At 42.3% G+C, this 24,087-nt stretch overlaps 1 protein-coding gene and 1 long non-coding RNA gene across 6 annotated transcripts in view; one reads left to right on the forward strand and one right to left on the reverse strand.

Annotated features, from left to right (window-relative positions):
- Window positions 1–24,087, forward strand: part of LOC105678034 (uncharacterized) — a 179,899-nt gene that overhangs the window by 45,438 nt on the left and 110,374 nt on the right. For all 3 annotated transcript variants that reach the window (XR_010891114.1, XR_010891115.1, XR_001101652.2), the window contains one exon: window positions 6,444–6,509. This is a non-coding gene — a long non-coding RNA (uncharacterized lncRNA). The remainder of the gene's footprint in view (window positions 1–6,443; window positions 6,510–24,087) is intronic.
- Window positions 1–24,087, reverse strand: part of LOC105678008 (neurotrimin-like) — a 300,284-nt gene that overhangs the window by 18,867 nt on the left and 257,330 nt on the right. For all 3 annotated transcript variants that reach the window (XM_067358675.1, XM_067358674.1, XM_012376993.2), the window contains one exon: window positions 3,772–3,899. In XM_067358675.1, the coding sequence (XP_067214776.1) occupies window positions 3,772–3,899 (128 nt within the window). The remainder of the gene's footprint in view (window positions 1–3,771; window positions 3,900–24,087) is intronic.

Below are 24,087 nucleotides of genomic sequence, written 5' to 3' on the forward strand. Positions count from 1 at the left end.
CTGAATCGGAACGTAGAATCAATAGAAATAAAATCAGATAATTGGATAATGATATAGAAAGCAAGAAGAACCAAAGCGCACGGTTGTCGGAACGCAAGAACTAAACACACCAAAGAAAACGTTTTAATTTCGAGCTCTCCTCAGTTGGAAAAGGTTTAGATTGACTAATTAAATAATGATGTAGAAGCCGAAAAGAACTAAAAGTGAGGTTGTCGGAACGCAACAACAGTAAACTTTTATTAATCAGAACAAAGGACCTTTTTTTTTAACTTGAGAAGAGGCAAAGAAGAGAACGAAGAGTAAAATGTTAAAAACTCGAATAAATAGCATAATAAACACTGCACTTGCTGACCGCAGCACCGACCGATATTACATGTCAGAGTAAACTCGGTTTAAATAATTAAATTAGCACCGTAATGTATCGACTATCTATTCAGGAACTCAATTGATTGATGTATGATAATGATTGAACGTTGATGCCAAAAATACGATATAAATACACGATATTTATTACGAAAATACGAAGGTATTAAATTTCCAACAAAACGCCATCTTTATTTTCTTCTATTTTTCTTGAGGATTTTTCGAGCAAAAAATATTAAGAGAAGAAAGATAAGAACCACAGCGCGGATGTCAGAATGCAAAAAATTTCTTTATTATAAAAAAAAATAGATAATGTAATGAAACATTGCGGTCCAAATTTCGAGACTCTGAAGAGAATCAGAATTTGTACCAAAACATTTCATTATTTTGTATTTTTATTTTTTTGATAATAAAGAATTTTTTGCGTTCTTACGGCCTTTCTTTTGTTAATATTTTTGCAGAACCGTGCGTCTATTTTCTGAGCGAAATCTTTCTCCGTCGACCTTTCGCACGGCAAAATGTCATCCGTGCGTTTTAAGATACCTCGGCCTTAGGACACAGAGAGGTGTTCTAGGTGTCGTGTCGTTCGTCGCGCATCCACAAGCGACGTCGCGTCGCTCCGGGGCGCGGTCGCCGCAACAGACGCGAGCATGAAATTCAATCAAAATCAAAGGGATAAGGTGTACCGGAGCGTGAAAGCAAACGCGCCCGGGTGACTTGGACGGATTCCTTGCGGCCGGAAAATGTTTCGCGGCGCGATGGATCGATCGGGCGACCTTATTATCGGGAGGAGAATTTCGGCTCGGTCCCTCCGGGACGAATCCTGGGGGTTGTTGCCTCACGTTGCTGCTTATCGGTCGTAGCGACCGCAGGTTTATCACATCCGTAGGCGATCATAAGTGTCTTACGCGAGCGCATGAATCATTATAGCCAGGCGGAATCGCGATTACGGATAGCGCAGTTATTCCGCCCGACAGTTACTTTTTCCGATCGATCTCGGGAGAACTTGTGCAATCTCTCTTACGAGATCTCTTTGCCGAAAGTATCAGAAGCGCTGGCGAAATATTTAAAGAGGATGATCCGGAGAGACGCATCTCAGTCCGTTGGACTGAGCGAGCTTTCATGGAAATCCACACGCCGAGTAATCCGCCGAGTGCAAGTAGAGAGACGAAAGTATGAAAGGATTTTCGCGGGGCTATTTCGAGGATAACGATATCACTTGCGATTCGGTGACGCGACATAATGCGATGTCCAACTTGTCTTAACATCCGACATTCTCTGCTTCCGATAAGATAACAGGTCCTTATCCCACTTATACGAAGTATCGTCCCCGCGAGATATTAGCGGGATATATTCGGCAAAGCAGAATCGTACAACGGTACTAATTGTCCGCGTGCGAAGTCAGCGTCGGTCTGTATATCTCTCGTTGCTGATAAATCTGGGTATCTCGCTACTAATCGCAGGGAGTGTTGTTAATATTTTCCGGCTTGCGCGAGGGACGACTGATTGTGGAACGAAATAATATCTCGAATTAGGGAGTCCCTCTTGGCTCATTTACGGTTTAGAACCTTTCGAGAGACTGCACGCGTTAGTCACGCACGACAGACCCTCTTTAAGGCTCGCGGACGAGCGTTGCTTCTACGTGCCCAGGCAAGTCCCAAAGCTCTCGGTCAGGGCTTAATGCGCCTAATGGAACCTCCTGAGTGCCGTTACCAATTTTGCCGCGACTCTCACGATTTAGCGGCGGACCAGCCAACCGAGACATTATCAAAATTTATTGGCCGGTCAGTCGTTCGCAAACAGTCGCCGCCGTCGCAGCCGGAATGTTTTATGATCTTCTTTTGTGCGCATGCATACTTAATTCGTCCGCCAGAGATATTTTGCTGTTGCGCAGAGATGTGGAAATTCCGTTCGAATCCACTGCCCGATAGAAGAGATGTAATAATCGTTGCGAATATTACAGTTTTCCTTCGCGGAGAGGATAAATTTTCAGAAAAAACATTTTTATTTTCGTGTGCAGTATATTTTACAGGCTTAAACTCGGATTTTTAGAGCACACTTTTGCCTAGCTTAAATAGTTACCATAAAATGCGCGTGACCTGCGCGATGTATTAATTATGATGTATATACGCGCGCAAACATGTAACGCTCTGCGTGTGTACTTAACGCGAACGCGCAAATATTGTCCCGTAACTTTAACCGGTCGTGATTAAGTGGTATGTGGCGAAAATATTTCAGTCGGTATTACGCGGTGAGAAGAACAGCTCCGCTCGAAGAGATGCAAATGCCGCGCGATTAATTCTTAGCGACGGAAACATTTCAAGCTGCTCAACATTCTTGTATGACAGCAGGTGGTTAAGTGCGCCTACCGTCCTATCAGTGCCCTAATCGGAACTGTTCGGCTTCCTGGAGTTCCAGGCGAGGTACCTAATTAGGGACGACCTTCGCCGACGCCTATACGGCCATTTATCACGCACCTCTTCACCGCTATTACGCCGTGGCGAAATTCGCGAGAGAGGCTGATTGGATCTCAGATAGCCATTCGGAATTTCTGCTATTCATATTGTCATCAGTTCCCGAGATTGTGTGAAATCGGAAAGAGCATGATTAACCATTCAAAGACACGCTATATTCTCGCAGAAAAAAAGAGAAAAATTTCCCCCTTTTTATCAAATGATTCATAAAGTATCTTAATCTTTCATTAATTTAATGAACAAAGAGAATTTTTAAGTAATTAAAAAAAATCTCTTTTGTAACATTTTTCTAAGAATTATATTAATAAAATGGCTATTTTGTCTTATATAATGATTTTTTTATAATAAACTGTAATTTTGATTCATATATCAATTTAAAAAAAAATGAAAACGAGAGTTTATTACGCGAGATACAAATCACATAAATCATGGCGCACTATGCATTTACTTCAAATTGCTGTTTGGAAGAATTAATGACGGAAAGAATGTAGACTGTAATAATAACGGCAGGAGCAACAACAATAATAATCTCGAGCAACTGTGCACGCAATAAACATGACGAAGAAAGACGGAAGTCTCAGCCGGCGTTGAAAATTTCATCTCGCGGAAACTTGGTCTCGCGGCGACGAAGCGGAAACTTATTCGAAGGTGTTGCCTTCCGAGATATTAGAATATATCCCGGCAAGTAGGATCATCATTAATTATCCGTGCGTAAAGTCAACGTTGGCCAGAGTCGCGCGCGTCAGTAATAAATCTAGGTCTCGCTAATCGCGCGATATTGCAAACGTCGTCTGCGCGCACCATTCGTCGCGCGTAAACTTCGCGCTTAAGCCCGGAGTATTTCCGAAGTGTCAGTTTCTGTAGCTGCTGTTGCCGCTGCTACCGCTGCTGCGCTGGGATAGGAATAATGACGGATCGAGAGGATCGAACTCACCGCATCGTTGTGATTCCAGAAAATGTAGGCGGGCGGCTCTGGGCTCTGCAGGACGACGCACGTGAGATTGATGGTGCTACCTCGATTGATGAACAGATCCGGCGCACCCAGAATCTCCGTTTTTGGCTCTGAAAAGTAAAAATGCGACTCTTTTATGCGAACAATTTTTTACGCTACGCTACGGGATTACGCGCGCGCGCGCGCGCATAACCTTTTAGGAATAGAACGTACATGTGTGACTTATTATCGAGACCATTACGCCCCGACGAAGGAGAGCAGTTAGGTGCAGTGATAAGTTACAGTCGTGTAATTAAATATTACATTACACCCGAGTAAGAGGCAGAGATATTTCGTGTTTTTCCTTCTCGTACACGTCGTTTTCCCCCTTCTTTGCAGCAAACGAGGGCGCGTAACTCCCGCCTGGATTAAATTCAAGGATCCGAGCACGAAATTACATCTGCGTTTAGAATTCTTATTGCAAATGTCGGATATGTTATGATTTCTAAACGAACCCCGGTCGAATCCCGTGGCATTCTCCGAGAGTGTATCGCTGGATGAAGACGCGCGCTCCGGTCTTTCTTCCGCATTAAACTTCAGAATACGTGGAATCGCGTATCGCGCGTCTCATGACTTTATGTGCGCTTTATGTAAATAACGGATATTTGTCACGTCGTGCTTCGGGACGAAAGTTTGCTACGCCGACGCAGAGAGAGAGAGAAAGAGAGAGAGAGAGAGAGAGAGAGAGAGACAGAGAGAGAGAGAGAAAACTTAGCCTCTCGCCGGATTAAATCTAAAGATTTAAAGATGAGATTCCGCCGCGCGACCTAGAATTTTACGTTTCTTTCATGTAAATGTCTCCGCCTCGGCGCGTCGTGTTTTTGAAATTCTTTAGCCACGTGTTAGCTTAGAAAAAAGTACAATGGTACTGGCAGATTAGAGGGTGGGCTCTGCCGTTTGATGCAAAATGTTGTGATACTAAATCTTATTATTCATATCGCCGTGAAGAATCCACGTACGTGTTTATAAAATGAGAGAGTAATATTCATTACTGTTGGCTATGGAAACAACAAAGCTAATCCTCTCTATATCTTTTTATCTTGAATATTCCGCGGGAGAAAAACTCGCTTTACCCGCCATGAACTCCGCGTTTGTACACGGAAATAATTTTTTTGATAGAGTCCGTAGTTTATTAAATACTTTTTTTTCCATTACGACCTGAAAATCACAGTTGTACTATTAATTTATATTAGAATAAAAAGAAAGAGATTTAAATTTTGTTACAATTTTAAATGAAAATATATATTATATTAAAGGAATATATATTTTTTCGAAAACATTTTGAATAACGTGTGCTGTTGGAAAGAAATTGGCCGCTTTTTTCCGCACACAGTGAAGTCCACAAATTTGGAGATGGGAGCGACGAGACTGCGTCGCGGTGGCTTAAAACGGACGACCGTTCTTCGACTGGGGAATCGAACAGAACGAGGTCGTTATGGGAAGCTGAATCGAGGACTCGCATCTGTTGCGAGAATTATGCAGAATTACATGCGGCAATCCCCGCAGGCGGGAATTATTCCCGCAAGCCTCCTCCTCCAACGCCCTCGGTCATCCGCGCCGCCCTTTCATACCGCCACCCGATAATAATCCCGTCGCGGGGGGTGAATCGCGCCGGGCGGCGCGCGCGTCAGAAATTTATTTATAATGCCGAAAAATGCCGGCTACGTCGACGCGCTTCGATATTTATAGCCTGGCGTCCGGTCGACCGCACGGACGGACGGACGGACGGACGGACGGACGGACGTACGGACCGGATGGTCCGTTTTGCGTCCTTTTGTGATGCCGAAGAGTGATGCGGTTGACCTGGCCTCTGTGCGCGCCTTCGAAAGAGCACTTTGAGGCGCTTCATACAGAGAGTATCCGGTATCTGTTACTGCGGCGGCGAACCCGCTCCTGTTACGCGTACGTGTGTGTGTGTGTGTGTGTGTGTGTGTGAGTGAGTGAGTGTGTGTGTGAGTGAGTGTGTGTGTGTGTGTGCGCGCGCGCGCGTATTATGGGAGAGAAATAGGAAGAGAGAGGTCAGCTGGTAGATCGATGCGAATATTTTCCGGGCGGCTTCCTCCTCGAGGATTGACCGAAATAACCGGGTAGCGTGCTTTACGGCTTTTGTGCATCGGATGATACCCGGAGACGACGGTTAACCCTCCCGGGTGGTTAACAGCGCCGTGGCATTTCCTCCGTCTCCACGTCCGCGCGCTCTCTCTCTCTCTCTCTTTCCTCTGGTCCCACCGCGGAACTTTTTCTTCCGGATTTCTCGCCGAATCCGGATTTGGATTTTAAAACCTTCCGACGTTTATTTTTTCAGTCCATGGTCCTTCGTCATATCTCGCGCTCGTCTTTTCTCTCTTTCTACGCTTACTCCATTTTTCCATCGCTAAGCTTGTTTGTCGCATATACTTTGCCTTTTCTTTCCTTAAAACTATTAAGCGTTGAGACGCGTTGTGTATAGCGCTGCATAGCAAGTGCTTCTTTCGCGGGCACGAGTTATTTTAATCAAATTTACCTCTTTTAATTCTTATTACTTTTTTTATTCTATTTCTTACAATTAACAATTATATTGTTATTTTTTTTCTTAAATGAACAGTATTATATTTATTTTGTTCTTTGATTTTCAGCACGTACAGAGGAAGGTTGCTGTTCATGAAACAACACCTTTATCTTCACTTGCACCTCGTTTCGCAGTAAGTAAATTCAACAATTTATCTCTGTGTGTCCATGTTTCTCCATTTTTTTTTTTTTGTTGCTCTTTTCTCCACGATATCGCCTATCGGGGCGTAGTAAAAGCAGCGCAGTGGCGCCTATGAGCCGATCGATAGCACGGCGAGTATACGCGAAACGTTTTAACATCGGTTAACCGCGAATGAAAGCCGACCTCGTCAGACAGCGAACCTTCGGAGCGAAATCAGGGCTCGTCAGGCCCTTCATCGATGAGTTTCCGTAACTCTCAATTCGCTCCAATGCTCATTGCGGCCTCGGCCACGTTTTAAATAAACACCCCGCAAAAATTAATGACGTGAGCACCGCATTTCTTTAATCAGCCGTGAGCGTCAGCTATATTTCACACAATAGTTTGATGAAAACATCAACGGGAAATTCCTGTCCTGTCGTCTCCAAGCACTTTGCGTCCCTGTTGAGTGAGTTTTAAAGCACTCGTTAACGTTCGTGGTCGTAAACCGTGTTTTATTGTCCATCATTAATCGACGCAGTCTTTCAGCACAGATGATCGCCATAAACAACGATTAAATCGCCAAGTGTGATTTGTGATTGTGCAATTTTTATTGAGTTTTCAAGTTTTATTTCTGGCAAATACAAGAATATATCTCCAGGCTCCAGAGTCTCCGGGTTGTGGAGTGTCCTTCGATAATAATTCGATGTGTAACTTTGCGAAAAAGAGTAGCACGAGACAATGGCGCGCGTTACGCTCTCATTTGAAACTTTATTAAAGAAGTTTGTCACGCGATTTCGCGACACGGGTGCCTGGATGAATAAAAGATGTCGATAGACGACGGGAGTAAAATGTAAACGAGGATAAGTTGGACGTCTCCAGCGCGAAGAGCATCGTCTTGAGAAATCGATTTCGTCTTTGCGTTTCGGAGTCGGCGCGTTTTGGATTTGGGTTAATGTAATAGCAGCTCGTAGCTCTGATGAATAATCGAACAGAATTCTAAAGAAAAACCATAATATATTAGAAAAAAAAATTCTTTCTTTTTTACTTTGAAAATTCAAAATTATGGGAAATATAAAAATCAGGACAATTAGCTTAATTGTGTGAAAGAAGCAGGAAATTTTCTCAGTAGTTTTATTTTCCATGAAACGTGTTTTTCATCTTTTCAAGAAGAAAAAAAAATATATTTGATCCTCTTATATATATTTGAGAGTAATATCTGTGAGACGAGTTGGACGAAATATAAAAATTATTCTCATAATTAACTCTGCAAAATCGTGCGAGAGAAACAGCAAATCTTCTTTACTTTTCTCCAAGAAATATTGTATATTTTTCATTCTTCTTTAAGAAATATATGATCTTTTGCATGTGAAAGTATACTTCCGTGACGCGTTTCGTGAACGCGAGTAAGACCTTCATTCATTTCATCCTCTCGATTAACCTGTTAGAATCGATCGATCGATCGATCGATCGAACGAGCGAGCGAGCGAGCGAGCACATTGATACTCGGCGGTCGTGTGAGAGGTCCGTGCTCACAGAGCCGATATTTGTCGAGCGCGCAAAATACACTCGCGCGCGCAATGCGCTCCCAACGCTTGACCCAAATAAAGCAACTCGCACAATCGTGCGAGTGTCCATTCCTCTCTACTGCGGTTGCAGCAAGGTGCAAGCTGCATCCGATTCGATGCAGTCAGTTCAGTTTACACTTCGGTCCTGGAAAGTGCGCTATACGTTAACAAATAGCGCACTGTCCGTCACATCGATTCAATCCCGTTTTGTACTCTTCCATCTCTCGTCGCGTTCTTTTTGCCCTTCGGACTAGCTAAGCGAAACTTTGTGCAACGCAAATGCAGCTGAATATGATTTACGCATTCGCGTAATTCTCTTGCACTTTACTTTTCTCTTAGCTGGTCATTGTTAGCTTAATATCGAACAAGCTCGCGAATTTTAACTAAATTGTCTTATGAATAAATTTGTGCGATAAATTTCCGAACTTTATATCGCGCCAAAGTCATTCATCGACTGTTTCTTTGTTCCTAAACTCGCGGAAAGTCTCAGTCTCTTTCAAACAGAATGTTACAGAAATCGGGTGCAGATTGGAGCTCTGGTTCGGACAGACCCTTTGTAAAGGCGATTGAACTGCATCGAACTTAAGGGATGCAGTGTTGCTTCCCGTTTCGCGAATACGGCACAGAGGTCGGACGGGTTGGTCGACCTGCGTCGGACGAGACGCTAAATTGCGTTTAGGCGACCCGATCCCGCGGCAGTGTACGTGCTTGCCCGATACGGCGCTTCGATGCAAATAGGGGGTGATTCCAAGGGCGAATAGGAAAATGCGCGATGGGGCGAAACGAGTGACTACGCGGCGCGGCGTTTGCAATGAATGAAAAGCGCCGTAGGAAACGAAGATCTGTTTCCGACGTTTACGACGAGTGAGCTGAGGTTGATCTGATTTGCGAAATGAATCTTTACGTTCGTCCATTCGCGCGATCCTCTCGTCGACGACTCCCCTCCCCCCCCCCCTCACTTCCTCCCATCTCGCTTCTTTTCCCTGGAGAGATACGAGCTTTTCAATCTCCGGAAAAAAACGCGCCTCGAGACGTGTAATTTCGTGATTGTGACTTTGCCTCGCATTCTCGTATTCAAGTTAGAGGAGCAATCGGAAGGATAAGAAATAAATCAATCGGCACTGAAATCGAGACAAATTGTAAAAGAAAGTGGAGAAAAATACATCCAACTGTTGTATTATAATATTGGGTTGTATGATAAATAATTTCGCATTTTTCAAATAAATCTGTTTACTTTTTTGAGCAAAGCGTAGTCTGATTAACACGTAAATTAAATATTTGTTTGTCGAAATTTTAATTAAGTTTCGCCCGTATCGCGGATTTTTTAATCGCGCTGCGTAAAAAAATAATAACACCGACTATTAAAAAATCCGAAATTGCTATAAAAATAATGAATAATTGGATTGAGGGACAATGATTGTTCTTTTTTGGCAGAACATTGCGCTTGATTTAAATACTAAGGGACGCTGTTGGAGCATGTACCAATCTCGAGGCGAATATTGCAGAGAAGCGCGATATAATGTGTCGGACTTATGAGTAAGACCGCTGTAAAGACGCAATTCGCATCACGAATTATGATGCTTGCGCCAGCCGTGCTCGTTGAAAGTAGGTCGCCAAATGTATCCCACAGGGAGTAAATTGATTCGGCGCTCGGGGGAGAAAAACGGTAAATGCAAATCGTCACGTTCTTCTTTTGCCCTGACGGGAAACGCCCCGATCACAGTCCGGCGACCAGCTCGGACCCGCTCTTTCGATAGCTCGAATGTCGCGTTCGTCGAAATCGTGTTTCACTTCGAACGCTATCGTCGAAGAATGGCGTTCGGTATCAAACTTCTTCCTTCGTCCTCGCGTGCCACCGCAATGGAATGGTTATTTCTTGATCGCTCTTTCGAGATCGAATCGACGGATGGCGACATGGGCGTAGGGGCGGAGGTCATATACAGCGAGAATAAGCAAAATGTAGAAGCTCATGAATGCCAACTCACCGGTTTTCCTTCCAATATAGGAAGAAATCAAACAATATTGAAGAAAGAGATATTGCATAACAGAGCGTATAACGTTATAACGGGATTATATAACGTAACTGTTTTCAATTTTGCAACATAATTATTTGACTGTATATATTTATTCTGAAGAATCTTGCAGCTGAAATTTATTTGACGTTATCTAAACGTCACAATAAAAATGGAAACATATGTAATGTTAGTAAATTCTTAGATACAAAATAATGGCAATTGTATCTCTGACAAAACTTAGACTTTCAGCCACGCCACTGGAAGGAAAAAACTTTCGCAAACTCATCGCCAAAGTCGCCGTTGACTTTTCTCCTTTTTCGTTGCCGTCCATGTGAAAAATTCGACCGCCGACCTTGATTGACCTTAAATGTTCTTTTCCTCTATAGATAATTGTCATTACGATAAGCAATAAACAAGACAAAGTTGTAAGAATCAAGGACAGAATAGATAAATGAAATGAATAATTGATAAAAATACTAGAGTTGTCAAGTTTGATATGTATACGTCAGAATACAGAAGGCAAGCGATTATCACGTTATTCGCCGATCGATAGCCCGATTTGTAAACGAATGAACGAATTCGTAGCCAATTCATATATTATTTTTGCGCTCGGCCGAAGTCAAACGGCAATACTCGGATAAATCCTAAATAAAAAATAATTTAAATAAAAATTGTAAAAGCTCCAATGAATTAAATATCATATTGAAACGTGAAGGAGCAAAAAGAGCCGGTTTGCAAAAAGAAAGTATATCGAAATAATAAACAAATGCATGCACGGGAATATGCGTTGAGGAAGTCGGACGTATCTTTCGTAAACGTGCGCGTCTCGTACATATATCGTCTCATAAAATCGCGATCGCGCTGGGCCAGCGTCTTTAGGCGAGGAACGATGAAAATTCTCATGTTTGCGACCGCGATCAATCTCCATGCGGAGGAAGCAATTTTTACGGAGGACGCGCGCGCTGCACTTGCGCGAGGAACGCTTGGATTGGACGGCTTCGAGTCCGAGCGGATCTTACGCTTTTCTCTCGTCGACCATATCGGCCGAGGTCGAGACCCCTAAGAAGGAAGGATATCATCGATAAAAGCAAGTTTTCGCTGGCATCGCTCTCCTCCACCCGGAATGGAATATAAACGGAGGCGGTTTTCCCTCTATTCCTGTTTGCGTTCGCGCAGCATGATCGAAAAGGCTGCCGAGCAACTTGCCGCAAGTTCTCCGCGACAAGCAACTTTTCCTCGTTCGAGAATACCGTTCGCACTGGTTACTTTTTTACTAGCTATCAAGACTAACGGACCATGCTTTTGTCCGCATACACGTCTTTCCTTCTCTTTTCGAGAAGAGCGAGAAAAGCGTAACGATGTTTGTTATAAAAGATTCATCATAAAAGATCAGCTATTCCGTAACAATTTATGATTTGTCATGAAAATTCAAGAAAGCTATACTTTTTTATTTTCTTTTTCATTTTACATGCTGTCTCATCAAATCACGTCGATGAGAATTATCGCTCCGCTTGTGAATTATCGAATAGTGTATTTTATAATTTAATATAGTGCATGTTTATTATTTTTGAAGTATTAGAATCAAGTGACAATTGAATCTAAAGTGCAATAATGAAATTTAGAGCTGCCGGTGAGCTTTGACGGATTAATTAATCTACTTGACTCGTAACATGGCACGCATTCGTAATTCAACATGACGTCTATATCATCGGCGTGTTGGTTTCGCGTGCGTATTATCGCTGCCTCTATCGATCCCTTCTTCAAGTTCCCGTCGATCCCGTAATCACGCGCATTTCCGCGATACATATACGCCGGCCTGTCGCCACCACCGAGGCCGTCGAAAAGCCCGAAATTAGTTTTACCGTCGCAATTGCTGTCGCCGAACGGGGGAATTTGATTACGCGCAAACATCGATTCGGGGCGGTCTGAACGAGCGACTGCGATTTTATTATCGTGTATATCGCGGTCGTAGAGTCGGTCGGTCTGCGCGGCATAAATCGAAAGGCCGTTTCTCGTCGTGTTTCTATTACCGGCGGTATAGTTGACGGCCGGATCGATCGAAGGAGCAATCCGAAAAACATTGCGAGCGCTAAACGCCAGATAAAACGGATAGCGAAGGCGATATATCTCGAATATAGCGACGTGAATCATATATATAGATAACGTATCGCTATTGACCATTTGAAAATTATTAGATTCTCGATAAATGATAAACCGTAATGATTTATATTCAAACATTACATCGATATAGGTGTGTGTATACTTTCAAGTAACGCGACAGTATTTTCCGGTCAGTTTATCGCAGCTTATGAATTTGGCGTATGCCTTCGAATTTTTTTTTTCCCCAGCGACCTGTTCGATTCTCTCTTCTGCACCCGAACATTGTTTTGACGGGCCGGCGACGCGAAATTCTCCGGCTGAAGAACTCGCGAACTGACTTCATGCGTTAGTGCTTTCGCGGCGTCTTTTGCCTTCAACGACATTGTTTAGTTCCTGAATCGTGTCGCGCTGAGAACTTTGACGGTACTTTAATCGTCTTTACCGTCACTCAAACGTATCATTAAAAGTCGCGGCTGCAAACTACACGAAGGAACGAATATATGTCGGCAATAGCGCGGTAAATAGACTTGTTTCGAGCAAGTTCGCGATCATCCTTTCATTCTTTTCCGAGAGCACTTTTTATCAGCGGCCACTTGCAAAGACGGTCTTCTATCTCATCTAAGTTTTTATTACTTTTACCGATGAAAGTTTATTATGTTTGGCGCGTTTTTGGTATCGCACTTCTGGTATACTCCATTTCTTTTCGTAACGCAAAATTAGGTGGACAGGTAAATTTTTCTCTTGTGGTTTTGCGATAGGAGAGCATTCTCTCTCTCTCTCTCTCTCTCTCTCTCTCTCTCTCTCTCTCTCTCTCTTTCTCCACACTATTTAAAATTACGTACAAATATAAATTACATAAACAAGTTGCAAATAATCCAACATTCATATTTTTATCCTATATTCGCGATAAATTAGCGTAAGAATAATGAAATAGTACGATGCTCTGAATATTTCTGCAATGAAAAAATCAGAATAAAATTCCAAGCCTGCGAAAAAAACACTTTTTCAGTTACTGAGTACTGATTTATGTAATTATTTATTCTGCTTGTGATTGTTCCTTCGTGCTCATAAAAGTTTCAATTACCATGCTTGAAATTGAAGCAGCCAATTACTATCGGATTAATGAAGAACTCGGGAGCGAACCGCCTTTTTATATTGCTGACAGGTTGAACACTTTAAATCCACAGAAAGAAAATGACGTAAGACTCGATGGAAAATGTAACGTGGAGTTTCGAGGAAAAGTAGCTAAAATAATAGTACGTCCATTAAATATTATTTGAGTCATTTTGCGAGCAAAATAAAAAATTAAATATAATAAAATTTTATAATTTGCCAATATCTCTATGTAAATTGTAAAAAGAAAGATTATTTTTTATTTTCACATTTAAAAGCAAAAGTTAACTCGGACGTAAATACGACTCGAGTCACATATATATAATCTAACGACGAAAATTGGGCTCGAATGATTGAAAAAAAGTATCTCATGCATGCATTTCACAGTTTGTAAAAGCCAACGGAATTTATTTTTGTTCCGACGTTACTCGCCAATGAAGCGAACCGCGTCTGAACATCTCAGTTTCTTGATGTTTTCTTCGCCCCACGGGTGACAGTTTTTCGCTTGGCCGGGCACCGTTTTCAGTGACATTGTCGAGAAGGCATTGAGACGCTTCGCGGAGCGCGAACGACGACAATGAAACGAAATTATATGGTCTCGCCAATATCACCGTGCAGTGCCGTGTGTGCCGTGTCGCTCTCTTTTCCACGGCATGCACGCGCGCAGCTCGCTCATCCCTGGTGAACGCCCGATGGATTCGCGGAGATGGGATCGCAGTCTCTTGGGCGTGTTAAGACTTTACGGAATTTTATTGTTAGCGGGACTGTACGGCTAGGACGAGAAAATATCTACCGCAAAACTCAACGTTTGTCATTCAGAGCTAAAAGCTGAGCTTTCTCCCTCTCCCACCGCGTCCTTCACTTTCGCGGACATTCTCATTCCACTCGTAGCGGCGTCCTCCTTTGTAAGAGAGGCAACGCGGCCCAAACTTTTCCTCGCGAACTCGAAAGCTTTTCCTTAGGACGCGCCTCTGTTCCGCGCGCGCGCGCGCGAAGCTAACCGCCGAAGGTGCTCCGTGTGCCACTTAACGCGAAGTCTTTTAAGCCCCGACGACACGTATGGAAATGCCTCTTCGAAGTCGGCGCAGCCGGTAAACTCGACTGGAAGAGTCGGCGACGACTGCAAACTCGGTGAGCGAATGCATCGAGTCTAACAAACTTTGTTATTTTATTTTGCCTCGTCACGAGATTGTATAGTTATAGTGTTATGTAACATTTCATAAGATGCGTTTTTTTTTTTAAATTAACTTGAGGACAAAACTTCATAATTAAACTTTTGCGACCTTTTCAACTTTATAATTCTTGATCTTGTGATGCTGTTAATAACACTATCATATTGTCATTTGAATATGATCTTTTAACGGGCTGAGGAATATCTGACAAAATCTCACGCGTTTTTATTTCTTTTTTAAGGAATTAATCTTCTTTTCGACAAATGTCGTCTCAATGTGCTCGTCTTGGCTCTGTATGTCGCGATTAATAACGTTTCCAAAAATCCTGCGCACGATCCTGCGAATCGATAAATAAAATACGATAATACATTCTATTCTACTTTACAATATTAAATTCTATTCTACAGTATTGAAAATGTAACAGCAAGAAGAGAGAATATAATGGAGAAGAGAATATAACAACAAAGTGTACGTGATTATAGCTTGATAGCAGTGTAGAATAGTTGAAGACTTTTTTGTTATACTTCTTGCATATCACAGTAATACATTTCGCAAGTGTGTGCAATCGTATTAAGCATTAGCGTATCTTCTACTCACTGCCTCGCATAAACGCGTTTCCCACTTGTCTCATTTAGTAACAAAGGGAACTGTTTACGGTTGATACGCAGTGTACGCCGCTGCATACTGAATGCAATGGTTGTACATATTGCGGGAAATTGGAATCTGGTCAAGCTGCTTTTATCGGGTAAGGAGATTGAGCGCGCGCAGAAACACTATCACGTGTGTACGCGCTACGTAAGCATAGTTCCATCCTCGCGAGATTGCTTGTGTATCGTATAATCGAAATGCTATAACCATGAGACATGCTTTTACGATGAAAGAGAGACAGAAAGAAAGAGATATATATATATATATATATGCATAAAAAGCTGCACTATTCATTTGCGACTTTGGATATTTTCTATTCTTGAAAGAATAACACGAGAAAGCCTGACGCGTTACACGATATAAATATATTTATAGAAAACCAACCTAGCTAAAGTTGCCTCCTTTAGGATACCCTTTTATCCGAGCGCGATCGCCACACGCTTCGCACACATTTTGCAGTATTTTTTTATAAATTTTCCGAAACGCGCGAAGTGCGAGGCACGCCGGGACGGCCGGGAAATAAAAATCGCAGATTATGTTCCCTCGCCATGTAAAACAGTATGGTTTTAGAAAGCCTCTTAGCCACGGCGACACGTACGTGCAAGGTTGCTGCTTTCTCGAAATCCCGGAGGTGCAGCTGCACGGATGCATATGCAATGGGAAGGAGTGAAAGCCCGGCGGTCTCTTACGATCCCTCTATCCGCTACATCGGAGATATGATTTTTGTTGCGCACGGATAAGCTCGACCTACGTCGTCGGGCCGGATATAGAAAATTTCTAACGGGATGGCCATCGGAAAGAAAAGATAGGTTTTCGAAGACTTACGGACGTGGTGCGAAATGTGCAATATCAAAGAGGATTTATTTTTGTTCTTTGATTATTTTAAACTCGACGCTTTCTCAAAAGTAAAGGAATATTTTCTAAAATATATTGGAAAACGTAAGCTCTGTGGAAAGATTTAAAGGAGGCTAAGAAATTCTCAAAGGGGTTGTCATCTTAAACTTAAATAGTTATTAACTATGTTGGTATATAATCGTCTCCCTCATTTCTCAAAGAGGTAGTCATTTTAAAGTTAAATAGTTATTAACTGTATTGTTGTAATCGTCTCTATCATTTCTTTTAAATATTCAAAAACTTCAAAGTGCGATTGTCGAGTCTCAACGCGGTACTTGACAATTCTCAGCGATTTTTTTACAAGCTTGGGTTCTTTCGCGATGTACGTTCACTAACGATATCGGGTGTATACAAGCACGACGGTGCTAGTCTTGTCACTTCGGTCAGAATGGATGACACTCGGCCGGGACTATAATTTATGGCGTGCCGCGCGCGAGAGGAAGGAGCGATACGTTTCTTACGGTCGAACCTCGGCGAAATAAAAGTTGCGACACGGCTCCGCAGCGCTTCGTCTTGACGTTGAAAAAAAAGAAAAAAGAAAAAAAAAAACAGTGGATTTTTGTGACGACGAGCGACGCGAAATTTCCCGACGGGCATTTATCCCGGCGCATACGCAATCGTAAAATTACGAACGTACGGGTGAGCGGTCAGGCGTTTTTCGCTACTCTTCCCCCGAGAAGCCCGAGGACTGTATGACAGATCACGGCTCCACGTCCGACACTGCTATTTGCTCTCGCGACCAGTTTTTAGGAAGCCCCTAATTACGGATGGATAAAGTACGTTCGCGCAAGAATTTAATTTATATCGTGACTCGTCGGAAATAACATTATTTCTTTTTCCGCGCTCGCTTCATCAACCGAAGAAATCGAAAAGAAAACAACATTGATGTTGCAGAATAAAAATTCGAAAATCTTTTCTTCGCCTTGGCGTGAAATATTTTGTTATATTCTCGCGTTCTCTTAAAAAAAATTCTTTCGCGAACTAATAAACTCTTTTGCATAATAATACAATGTACGAGGGAAAGTCAAAAAGTAAAGGGACTTTTTTAAATGATTCGGGTCCTTAAACGTTCCTTTACTTTGTAACTTTCCCTAGTATGACACGCTGTAGCAAACGAGATACGCCCCATCCGTCGAGAACTCGAATAGCATGACCGTGCGGGAAAACTGTGTCAAAGATAAAAGTGGTTCACTACGTTTTTCGCCCTGTCTAGGTCAAGACAAAATTTCTTGAGCAGCAGGATACATCTGGTAATATTCATGAAATTCTGAAGAGAATTGCAATGCAACGGCTTGCAACGCATATATAATTACTGAAACATTTTAAACAGCCGCAGTTCCACCAAATTGTAGCGAACGTGGAAAATTAATTCTGCTGTGTGGAAAATTGAAGTAGGTATAATTAATTCGTGAAGAAAACTCGGTTCAATTTTCTCAGATTTTACCAGAGGGAAGAGTATTCGCTGAAAAATTTGGGACAAACACAAGCATACGGCGTGTTTTGAAAAAAAATACAAGGACAAGATGTTATGTTTCTTTAGGAAAAGGCGAGAAACTATAATAATAAAACTTTGAAGAGTAACGGAAAATTTCAAAATAGTTTTCGTCCGCGAGCATTATCAAAGACATATATGATCCAGGAAGTTAGAAAGCAAGCCGGAAGCCCTTTTCCGTACTGCGATGCAGGAAATTCCATGTTTTTTGTCATCTCGCTTCTCGAAAGAACGCGCGACGTAAACTTTGATCTCGCGAGCTTCACTTAAGGGAAGGAGAGCTTCTCCTCGGAGCTGCTCTTCGAGCTAACAACTGATGGCACTCGTGTGTCACTTAAAGTGCCGACCTTTAAGCCGCGACGACGTGTATGGAGATGTTCCTGCAACGAGAGCCTCGGAAGGGCGGTTGCACGGATGCATACCTAATGAAACACGATATATATTAGAAAGTTATTATTTTCTCCTTCCCTCTGGCACTCGTGGTTGTTTACGGAAGTAAATAACGCACCTCCTTTACGCGGTAACACACAAATACACGATTATAAATTTTGCGCACTAGATTTTTCCCCGATTACGTACTCTTTGCTTCTCGTGCGAACAAATCGCTATTGCAAATAGCACGTTCGGCTAATAAATGTGTTAAGTAATTTCGGGGCGTGCCGCGTGTCCCTTAAGTTCTCGTGTAAATCACTCCGGCGTTGCAAAGCTGCCAGCGGAAGTCGTTAAAGCTGCTTTTATAGCCGGCAGTACCGGAACACTTCGCGCGAAGTATCCGCGTGTACTAGCCGGCGGGTGAAGCTACGGGAAAGTTATTTGGTATTTTCATTTATAGGCCGTGTGTGTGCACCGGCGAATATCGATTCTCTTTTACGCGAAGTGTAGCTGCTGGTCGGCCACCAGGGCAGTTTCTTATAATGCTCGAGTATTCCCCACCTTCATTCGGAGGAATCGTTCGGCTCTTTATTGACAATATTGCCGCTACGTAAGTGGCAATATCATACGTGCTGTAGCAAACGAGGGTGCGGCGTAAAAAGAGATCCGACTCGGGGCTGCTAACGGCTCGCGCAGCGAACGTTTCACTCGCGTGAATCGGGAAATCTTACCGCAGCGCGATGCGGTAAACGCGAATGTGCGAGCGCGATGCACATTTGCGGCTGTAATTATAGCTTTTACCGGCCGATCTTCCGACCGCGAGGAAAATATGAGGGACATCGCATCGCGTCGTAGTCGTTCAGAACGCCGCGGAAATTCTCTGCTGAGAGATACCGCGGAAAATGGTGTTTTTTTTTTAATAAAATTACGATTGTGAGAAATTACGATCTGAGCTTTTTCCCAATATTCCAAACATATCTTTTTTGCAAACACAATAAAATACGAAACGAAATATAATAAAGTTTACGATTTATTCGAGAAGTATTTCAAGAATCTACGAAAATATTAAGTTCTACATTTAAAATATTAACTCTGCAAATTCTACGTAACTGCGAATACCTTCACGTGGATTTTACCGTTTTGTTCAAATGAATAAGTCAATATCTAGGCAAATATCCCTGATTGAATATTTAAAAGTTAACATTACATTGAAGATAGTTTCTTTTATAAAAATGATACTTTTCTCATTTTTTTCGTATACATAAAGATTACAGTTTACTTAACAAAAGTAAAACTAAAATTATGATTATTAATTAATACTTAATTAAATATTTGCAAAAAAATGTCGGATATGCGTACGTACCAATGTTCGAGATTAACGTAAAATATCTTTTAAATTAGAAGTTCAGAAATTTATTTTTCAAATTGAACAAATTTGCTTTTTTTAATGCTCTAAAATATCACTTGCTCCTCACAAAATTGTTTAAAATCCATTTAAATTGTTTCATATGATAAACTCAGATAATTGTATTAATTATTATATAATTAAATATTATGCACAACAATTCTTAATTCTTTTTATATGCAAACTTAATTTATTAACGTTTGTTAACATTACATTTTAATTTTGCATGTACAGATATTAAATAACAGTTATTTTATAGATGCATAATCGGAATTTAGGACATATCTGGCCATTGGGACATTTATTTTAATATTATTCTATATAAAGATTTTTGTGTATACAACATGCTACATATTACACGATATAGATTCATCTATCGCGTTCATCCGTTACAAGAGATATATTGGATATTCGTTGTGTTCCGTTCACGACTAAACGCTGATAACACTCTGTCAATCTATTCGTTCAACTAACGACGTGACAACGAGTGGAGCAGTTTATCGTATATCAGATGAATAGTTATTACGCATAATTGACGAACGGTTGATTTTGGGTCAAAGGTGAATCGGAAAGTGGCGATAGAATAGCCTCGAATAGCCGGAGTTAATGTCAACCGATGACTCGAACCTTTCCAAAAGTACTCGATGACAAAGATAGATTGAACTTTATTTGTTCGCGTTATTACAGCGATAATTAATGAGAATAAACCGTAATTGGTGGTGATTTTTATCTTGCGCTATAAAGCCTCAAACAAATACCGTACGTTTGTAAGTCGAGTGTGTAATATAATTTTCGATGATAAATCGACTTCGAAACTTCCTCTTTTCTCTTCTTTGCGGAAAAAAAAACATGTTTACGAATTCCGAGAATTGTCGGAGGGCGACGGTATAGCGCAATTGAGAATCTCTCTCGGTATTTGAGATGACGGCACAATGAAAGATGACTATTTCTCTAAAAATCTCTGCCGAGGAAAGGATCTTTACAGGGAAGGGATCTTTACAGGGACGCTAAAGCTTCTTTGGCTCGATTTTTCATCCGCGAGAATGTATGTTTACAAACTCCGGACGATTGTGCGGGAGTAACAGTTGCAGGTCTATTGAGAACATTCCCCATTTGAGGACGCCGAACGGGCGGAAAATATCTCCTGGAGAAGGAAGGAAAGCCGGTTGTCGCGCTTTCCTCGGAGAGGACGCGGCAAGTGGAAATCACAAATGACTGATAAAGCTCAGGCGGGCGCTCTCTTCAGCCACGCCGCTCCTTCGGGCCCGTCGTTTCTTTATCCGGCGAGTTTGTAAAGACTCTTTCCCTTATCAGCGGAGCGACTCATCTTCTAGTCGTTAGGCATTCTTCTCTCGCGCTGAGGAACCGTGCTTTCCCTTCACGACTTGTAGTCTCCGGCCTCGTTACGACTCATTTTCCGCAGATACACACGCGCCCGCGTGTACACATCGGCGCAAAAGGCAACGCGGACGCGAGGGAGAGAGATGGAGCGGGTTTTTATTACGACGGCAGCTCGATAATAATTCTGATATCACGTAATGATAATTCTGAAAGCATGGGGTAGGCCAACCGAAGGGTTGTTGAATGTTTAGATGTAACGGATGATAATGAATGCAAATGATTCATGCAGAATGATAAATGATTCGCGTAATCCCAACAATAGTGGGAAATATTTTATGTTTGCTCGCGGCTTAAATTCGTGATAGGAGAGGTATAAGAATGATTAATGGCGGTAATTTTTATTTATAAGCGAAGCCGATTCGCTCGAGTTAGCCCGCGCGCTCGGGCAGTTATGGATTTTGAGTTTGAGACGCGCAAATTACGGTAATTCAAAACTTAGCTCATCGCTGATTAAACGTACTTTTCAAAAATTTCTCGTATCTCGCTCGCCTTTAATTAGAATGGTATCGCTTTTGCCGTACTTGCAAAGCCCCCTCCGGTAATAATTGGTGCCCGAAAGTTCCGTTCCGACTGAAAGACGTCGCTATCCGGTTCCTTCTCGCCTTCCCCCGCGAGAACCGTCGTCCTCTATCTCCCGGGGGTCTTCTCTCCGACTACCAGCCATCCCGACTCGAAACTTTCCGGCGAGACGACTCGAGTAGCGAGAGAGAGTCATATTTTACGCGGACTCGTTCCGCGGCTTTATGAGCGAACAATAACGCGCTGCCGCCCGGCGCGAAGAGCGGCCAGACGCGGCTCGAAGAAGAGCGGCGGCAAGAAGAGACCCAACGAGCTGCAATTGAACTTCTAACCCCTCGGCTAGCCCGGTTTTCATGATTAATAAACCTGTTGTTAATCATCTACGGTGCCCCCTTCCCCCTCTCTCAGCTCCTCTGCTCCCTTCCCCGTCGCCCCGACGACCCCAGCCGAACGCGACCTGCTGCCGGCTACTGCTGCCCTCCCGCCGTGACCTTTTTCTGCCTCCCTGCGCACACGACTCGGCTCTCCCTCACGTGCGATGAACTTCGCCGGAATTGCCGTGCTCACCGAGCCGGATGCATCGCGCGCGCCTCGTATAATTGGGTGCATTAGGTGCACCGGCGATCGCGGCGGCGGCGGCGTCGTCACGCATCTGCTGGCAACTATCGCAATCTCTCACCCGCTCGCCGGCACACGTCTATGAGAGAGGATGGAAGAGAGAGAGAGAGAAGGAGAATCCCTTCGTTTTTCCGCCAGATCAGACGTCCCGCGCTGGCGGTATTGCGCAAACCGTGACCGCGTATCGTGCTTTTCTTTCTCGCGTCGCTGATTGATGACGTGGCTCTTTAATCTCGTGGCTCCCCCCCGCACGACTTCACAGACGACGACTTCACAGGGGTGGCTTTCGGTCGAAACGAAACGCATTTCATTTAATATTGCATTTAATTATCACATTTAAGACAATAAAATGAAACAAAACACATCGCAACATACGTTTTAATGCTTTTTACAAGCAAACTTAATTTATTATAATTTAAAAAAAATATTGTTTCTGAGCTTCATATTTATAAATATTAAATAATAATTGTTTTTTTGATATTGTGGCTAAAACATTTATGACGTAGGATATTTTTATTCATACTTTTTTTCGCGAACTTTGATTATTACGCTATTTAATTAGACCGAAAATGTTTTTCATGTACGAGATACAAGCAATCTAGCGTTACGCGGATGGTGTTGCACATTTTGTGCGGACGTTTTCACAAAAGTTTTATGACGCTCGCGTAAACTTTATGTTAATACCGGCCCGTCTTAGTAGCAACGTAGCGACAAGTTATTATAAGTAGCGTAGTTTGAACTTTGTTCGCGGAACTTCGATGGATCGTCAGCGGCAAAATTACGAGAGTAGCGCGCACGTCCTCGGAAGATCGTGCATAACGCGGGCGCATATCTAATGTAACAAACAAACTTCCACGTTCCCGATCGAATCGTTGAAAGCTTTATTCGCTGATTGGAAAACCAACAGCGGTATTCGCCGATCAAGATTTTACAAGGAGAACCTTCTTCAAACTGTCCGCTATCTCAACTTTGCACTCTTATTGTTGTCTCTCAAATAACGCGTAAGTTGATAGAAAATTTTCAACGAAAAATTATGTATCTTTCAAAATTCATATCTTTCAGACGAAAGAAAGAAAGTTTTATTTCACATTTTCATCGACGTATCGAAAAAAGTATCGTGCACATTTCGTTAATTTTAATAAGACAATTGTCAGAACGGTCGAGTTGTTGAAATTTCGGCAAATCGAATTCCAGCTCAATCCAATTTGGCGAAATCGACCTTTTCATGAGTCAGCGGAATTTTTCTCACCTTCCGTCGAGTACAAATCGATCTTCAGCTACATTGTACGCTACTTTCGAGAGATCGCCGATAGCGATACCGCATTTCCTATAACGTGAGCCAGCGTCAAAAGAAAGAGGATCGATGGAATCAGATCTCCCTTTCGTTATCATAATACGATTCTCCCTCCGCGACACATGATCCAATTCGTAAACCATACGGATCACCGGTCCTCGCTGAGTGTATTATATCTAATGCGTCAGAGTATCCCTTATATAACTTACAAAGCTTTCTGAAAAGGACATTCGCGATTTTATTTATCGGCCATGAATAATATTCTAACAGAAGGGAAGCTTAGAATTTAATAGCCGTCGTTAAGACTCTGTCTATCGTCTGGCAAACGCAATAAAATTTTTATGTCATTTTAACTATATGTGGTTATCATGTTTTACTCGCGAGAACGCAAAGACGGTACTTAAAATACTCGTGAGCTTTTTATTGAGCGAATATTGCTTTTTCGTAGAATTATGCAAACGTGACGACATGGAAAATGGGTTGCTTGGCAAATTGATTATGTGAAATTATAATCGAGCACGAACGGAGCGTTTCATTTGACTTAATTAATTATTTACATAAAAATAAAATAATTTACATGATGTGCGCGACACGGGAAAGCCGTGGTTCGGATGTAAAGCGCGTTGTCAGGAGATTATAGCATCGGTAATAAACATAATACGGGAAATGTTTCGAATTTTGCTTTGTGCGTACAAACATTTCGCGACGTCCACACACACGAACGTATCCACCTTTGTATGCGCTCATTCTGCATTTTCCTCTTTCTGAAACACACATTTCCTGCGGTATGCTTTTGACGTCACTGTATCACGAGATGCATCCGATGATAATCCTGCACCGCTTCTCACGCTTGCATATTATTTAACTGTATGAATAACGAAAGAAATTGTAGAGCGAAAAATCACGCAGGACCACATATCAAAATTAACATTTTGCATGATAAACAGTAAAGAGAGAGGTCTTTTATGAAGAGAAAAATTTTA

Source organism: Linepithema humile, chromosome 7 (assembly GCF_040581485.1).
Source record: "Linepithema humile isolate Giens D197 chromosome 7, Lhum_UNIL_v1.0, whole genome shotgun sequence".
NCBI lineage: Eukaryota > Metazoa > Arthropoda > Insecta > Hymenoptera > Formicidae > Linepithema > Linepithema humile.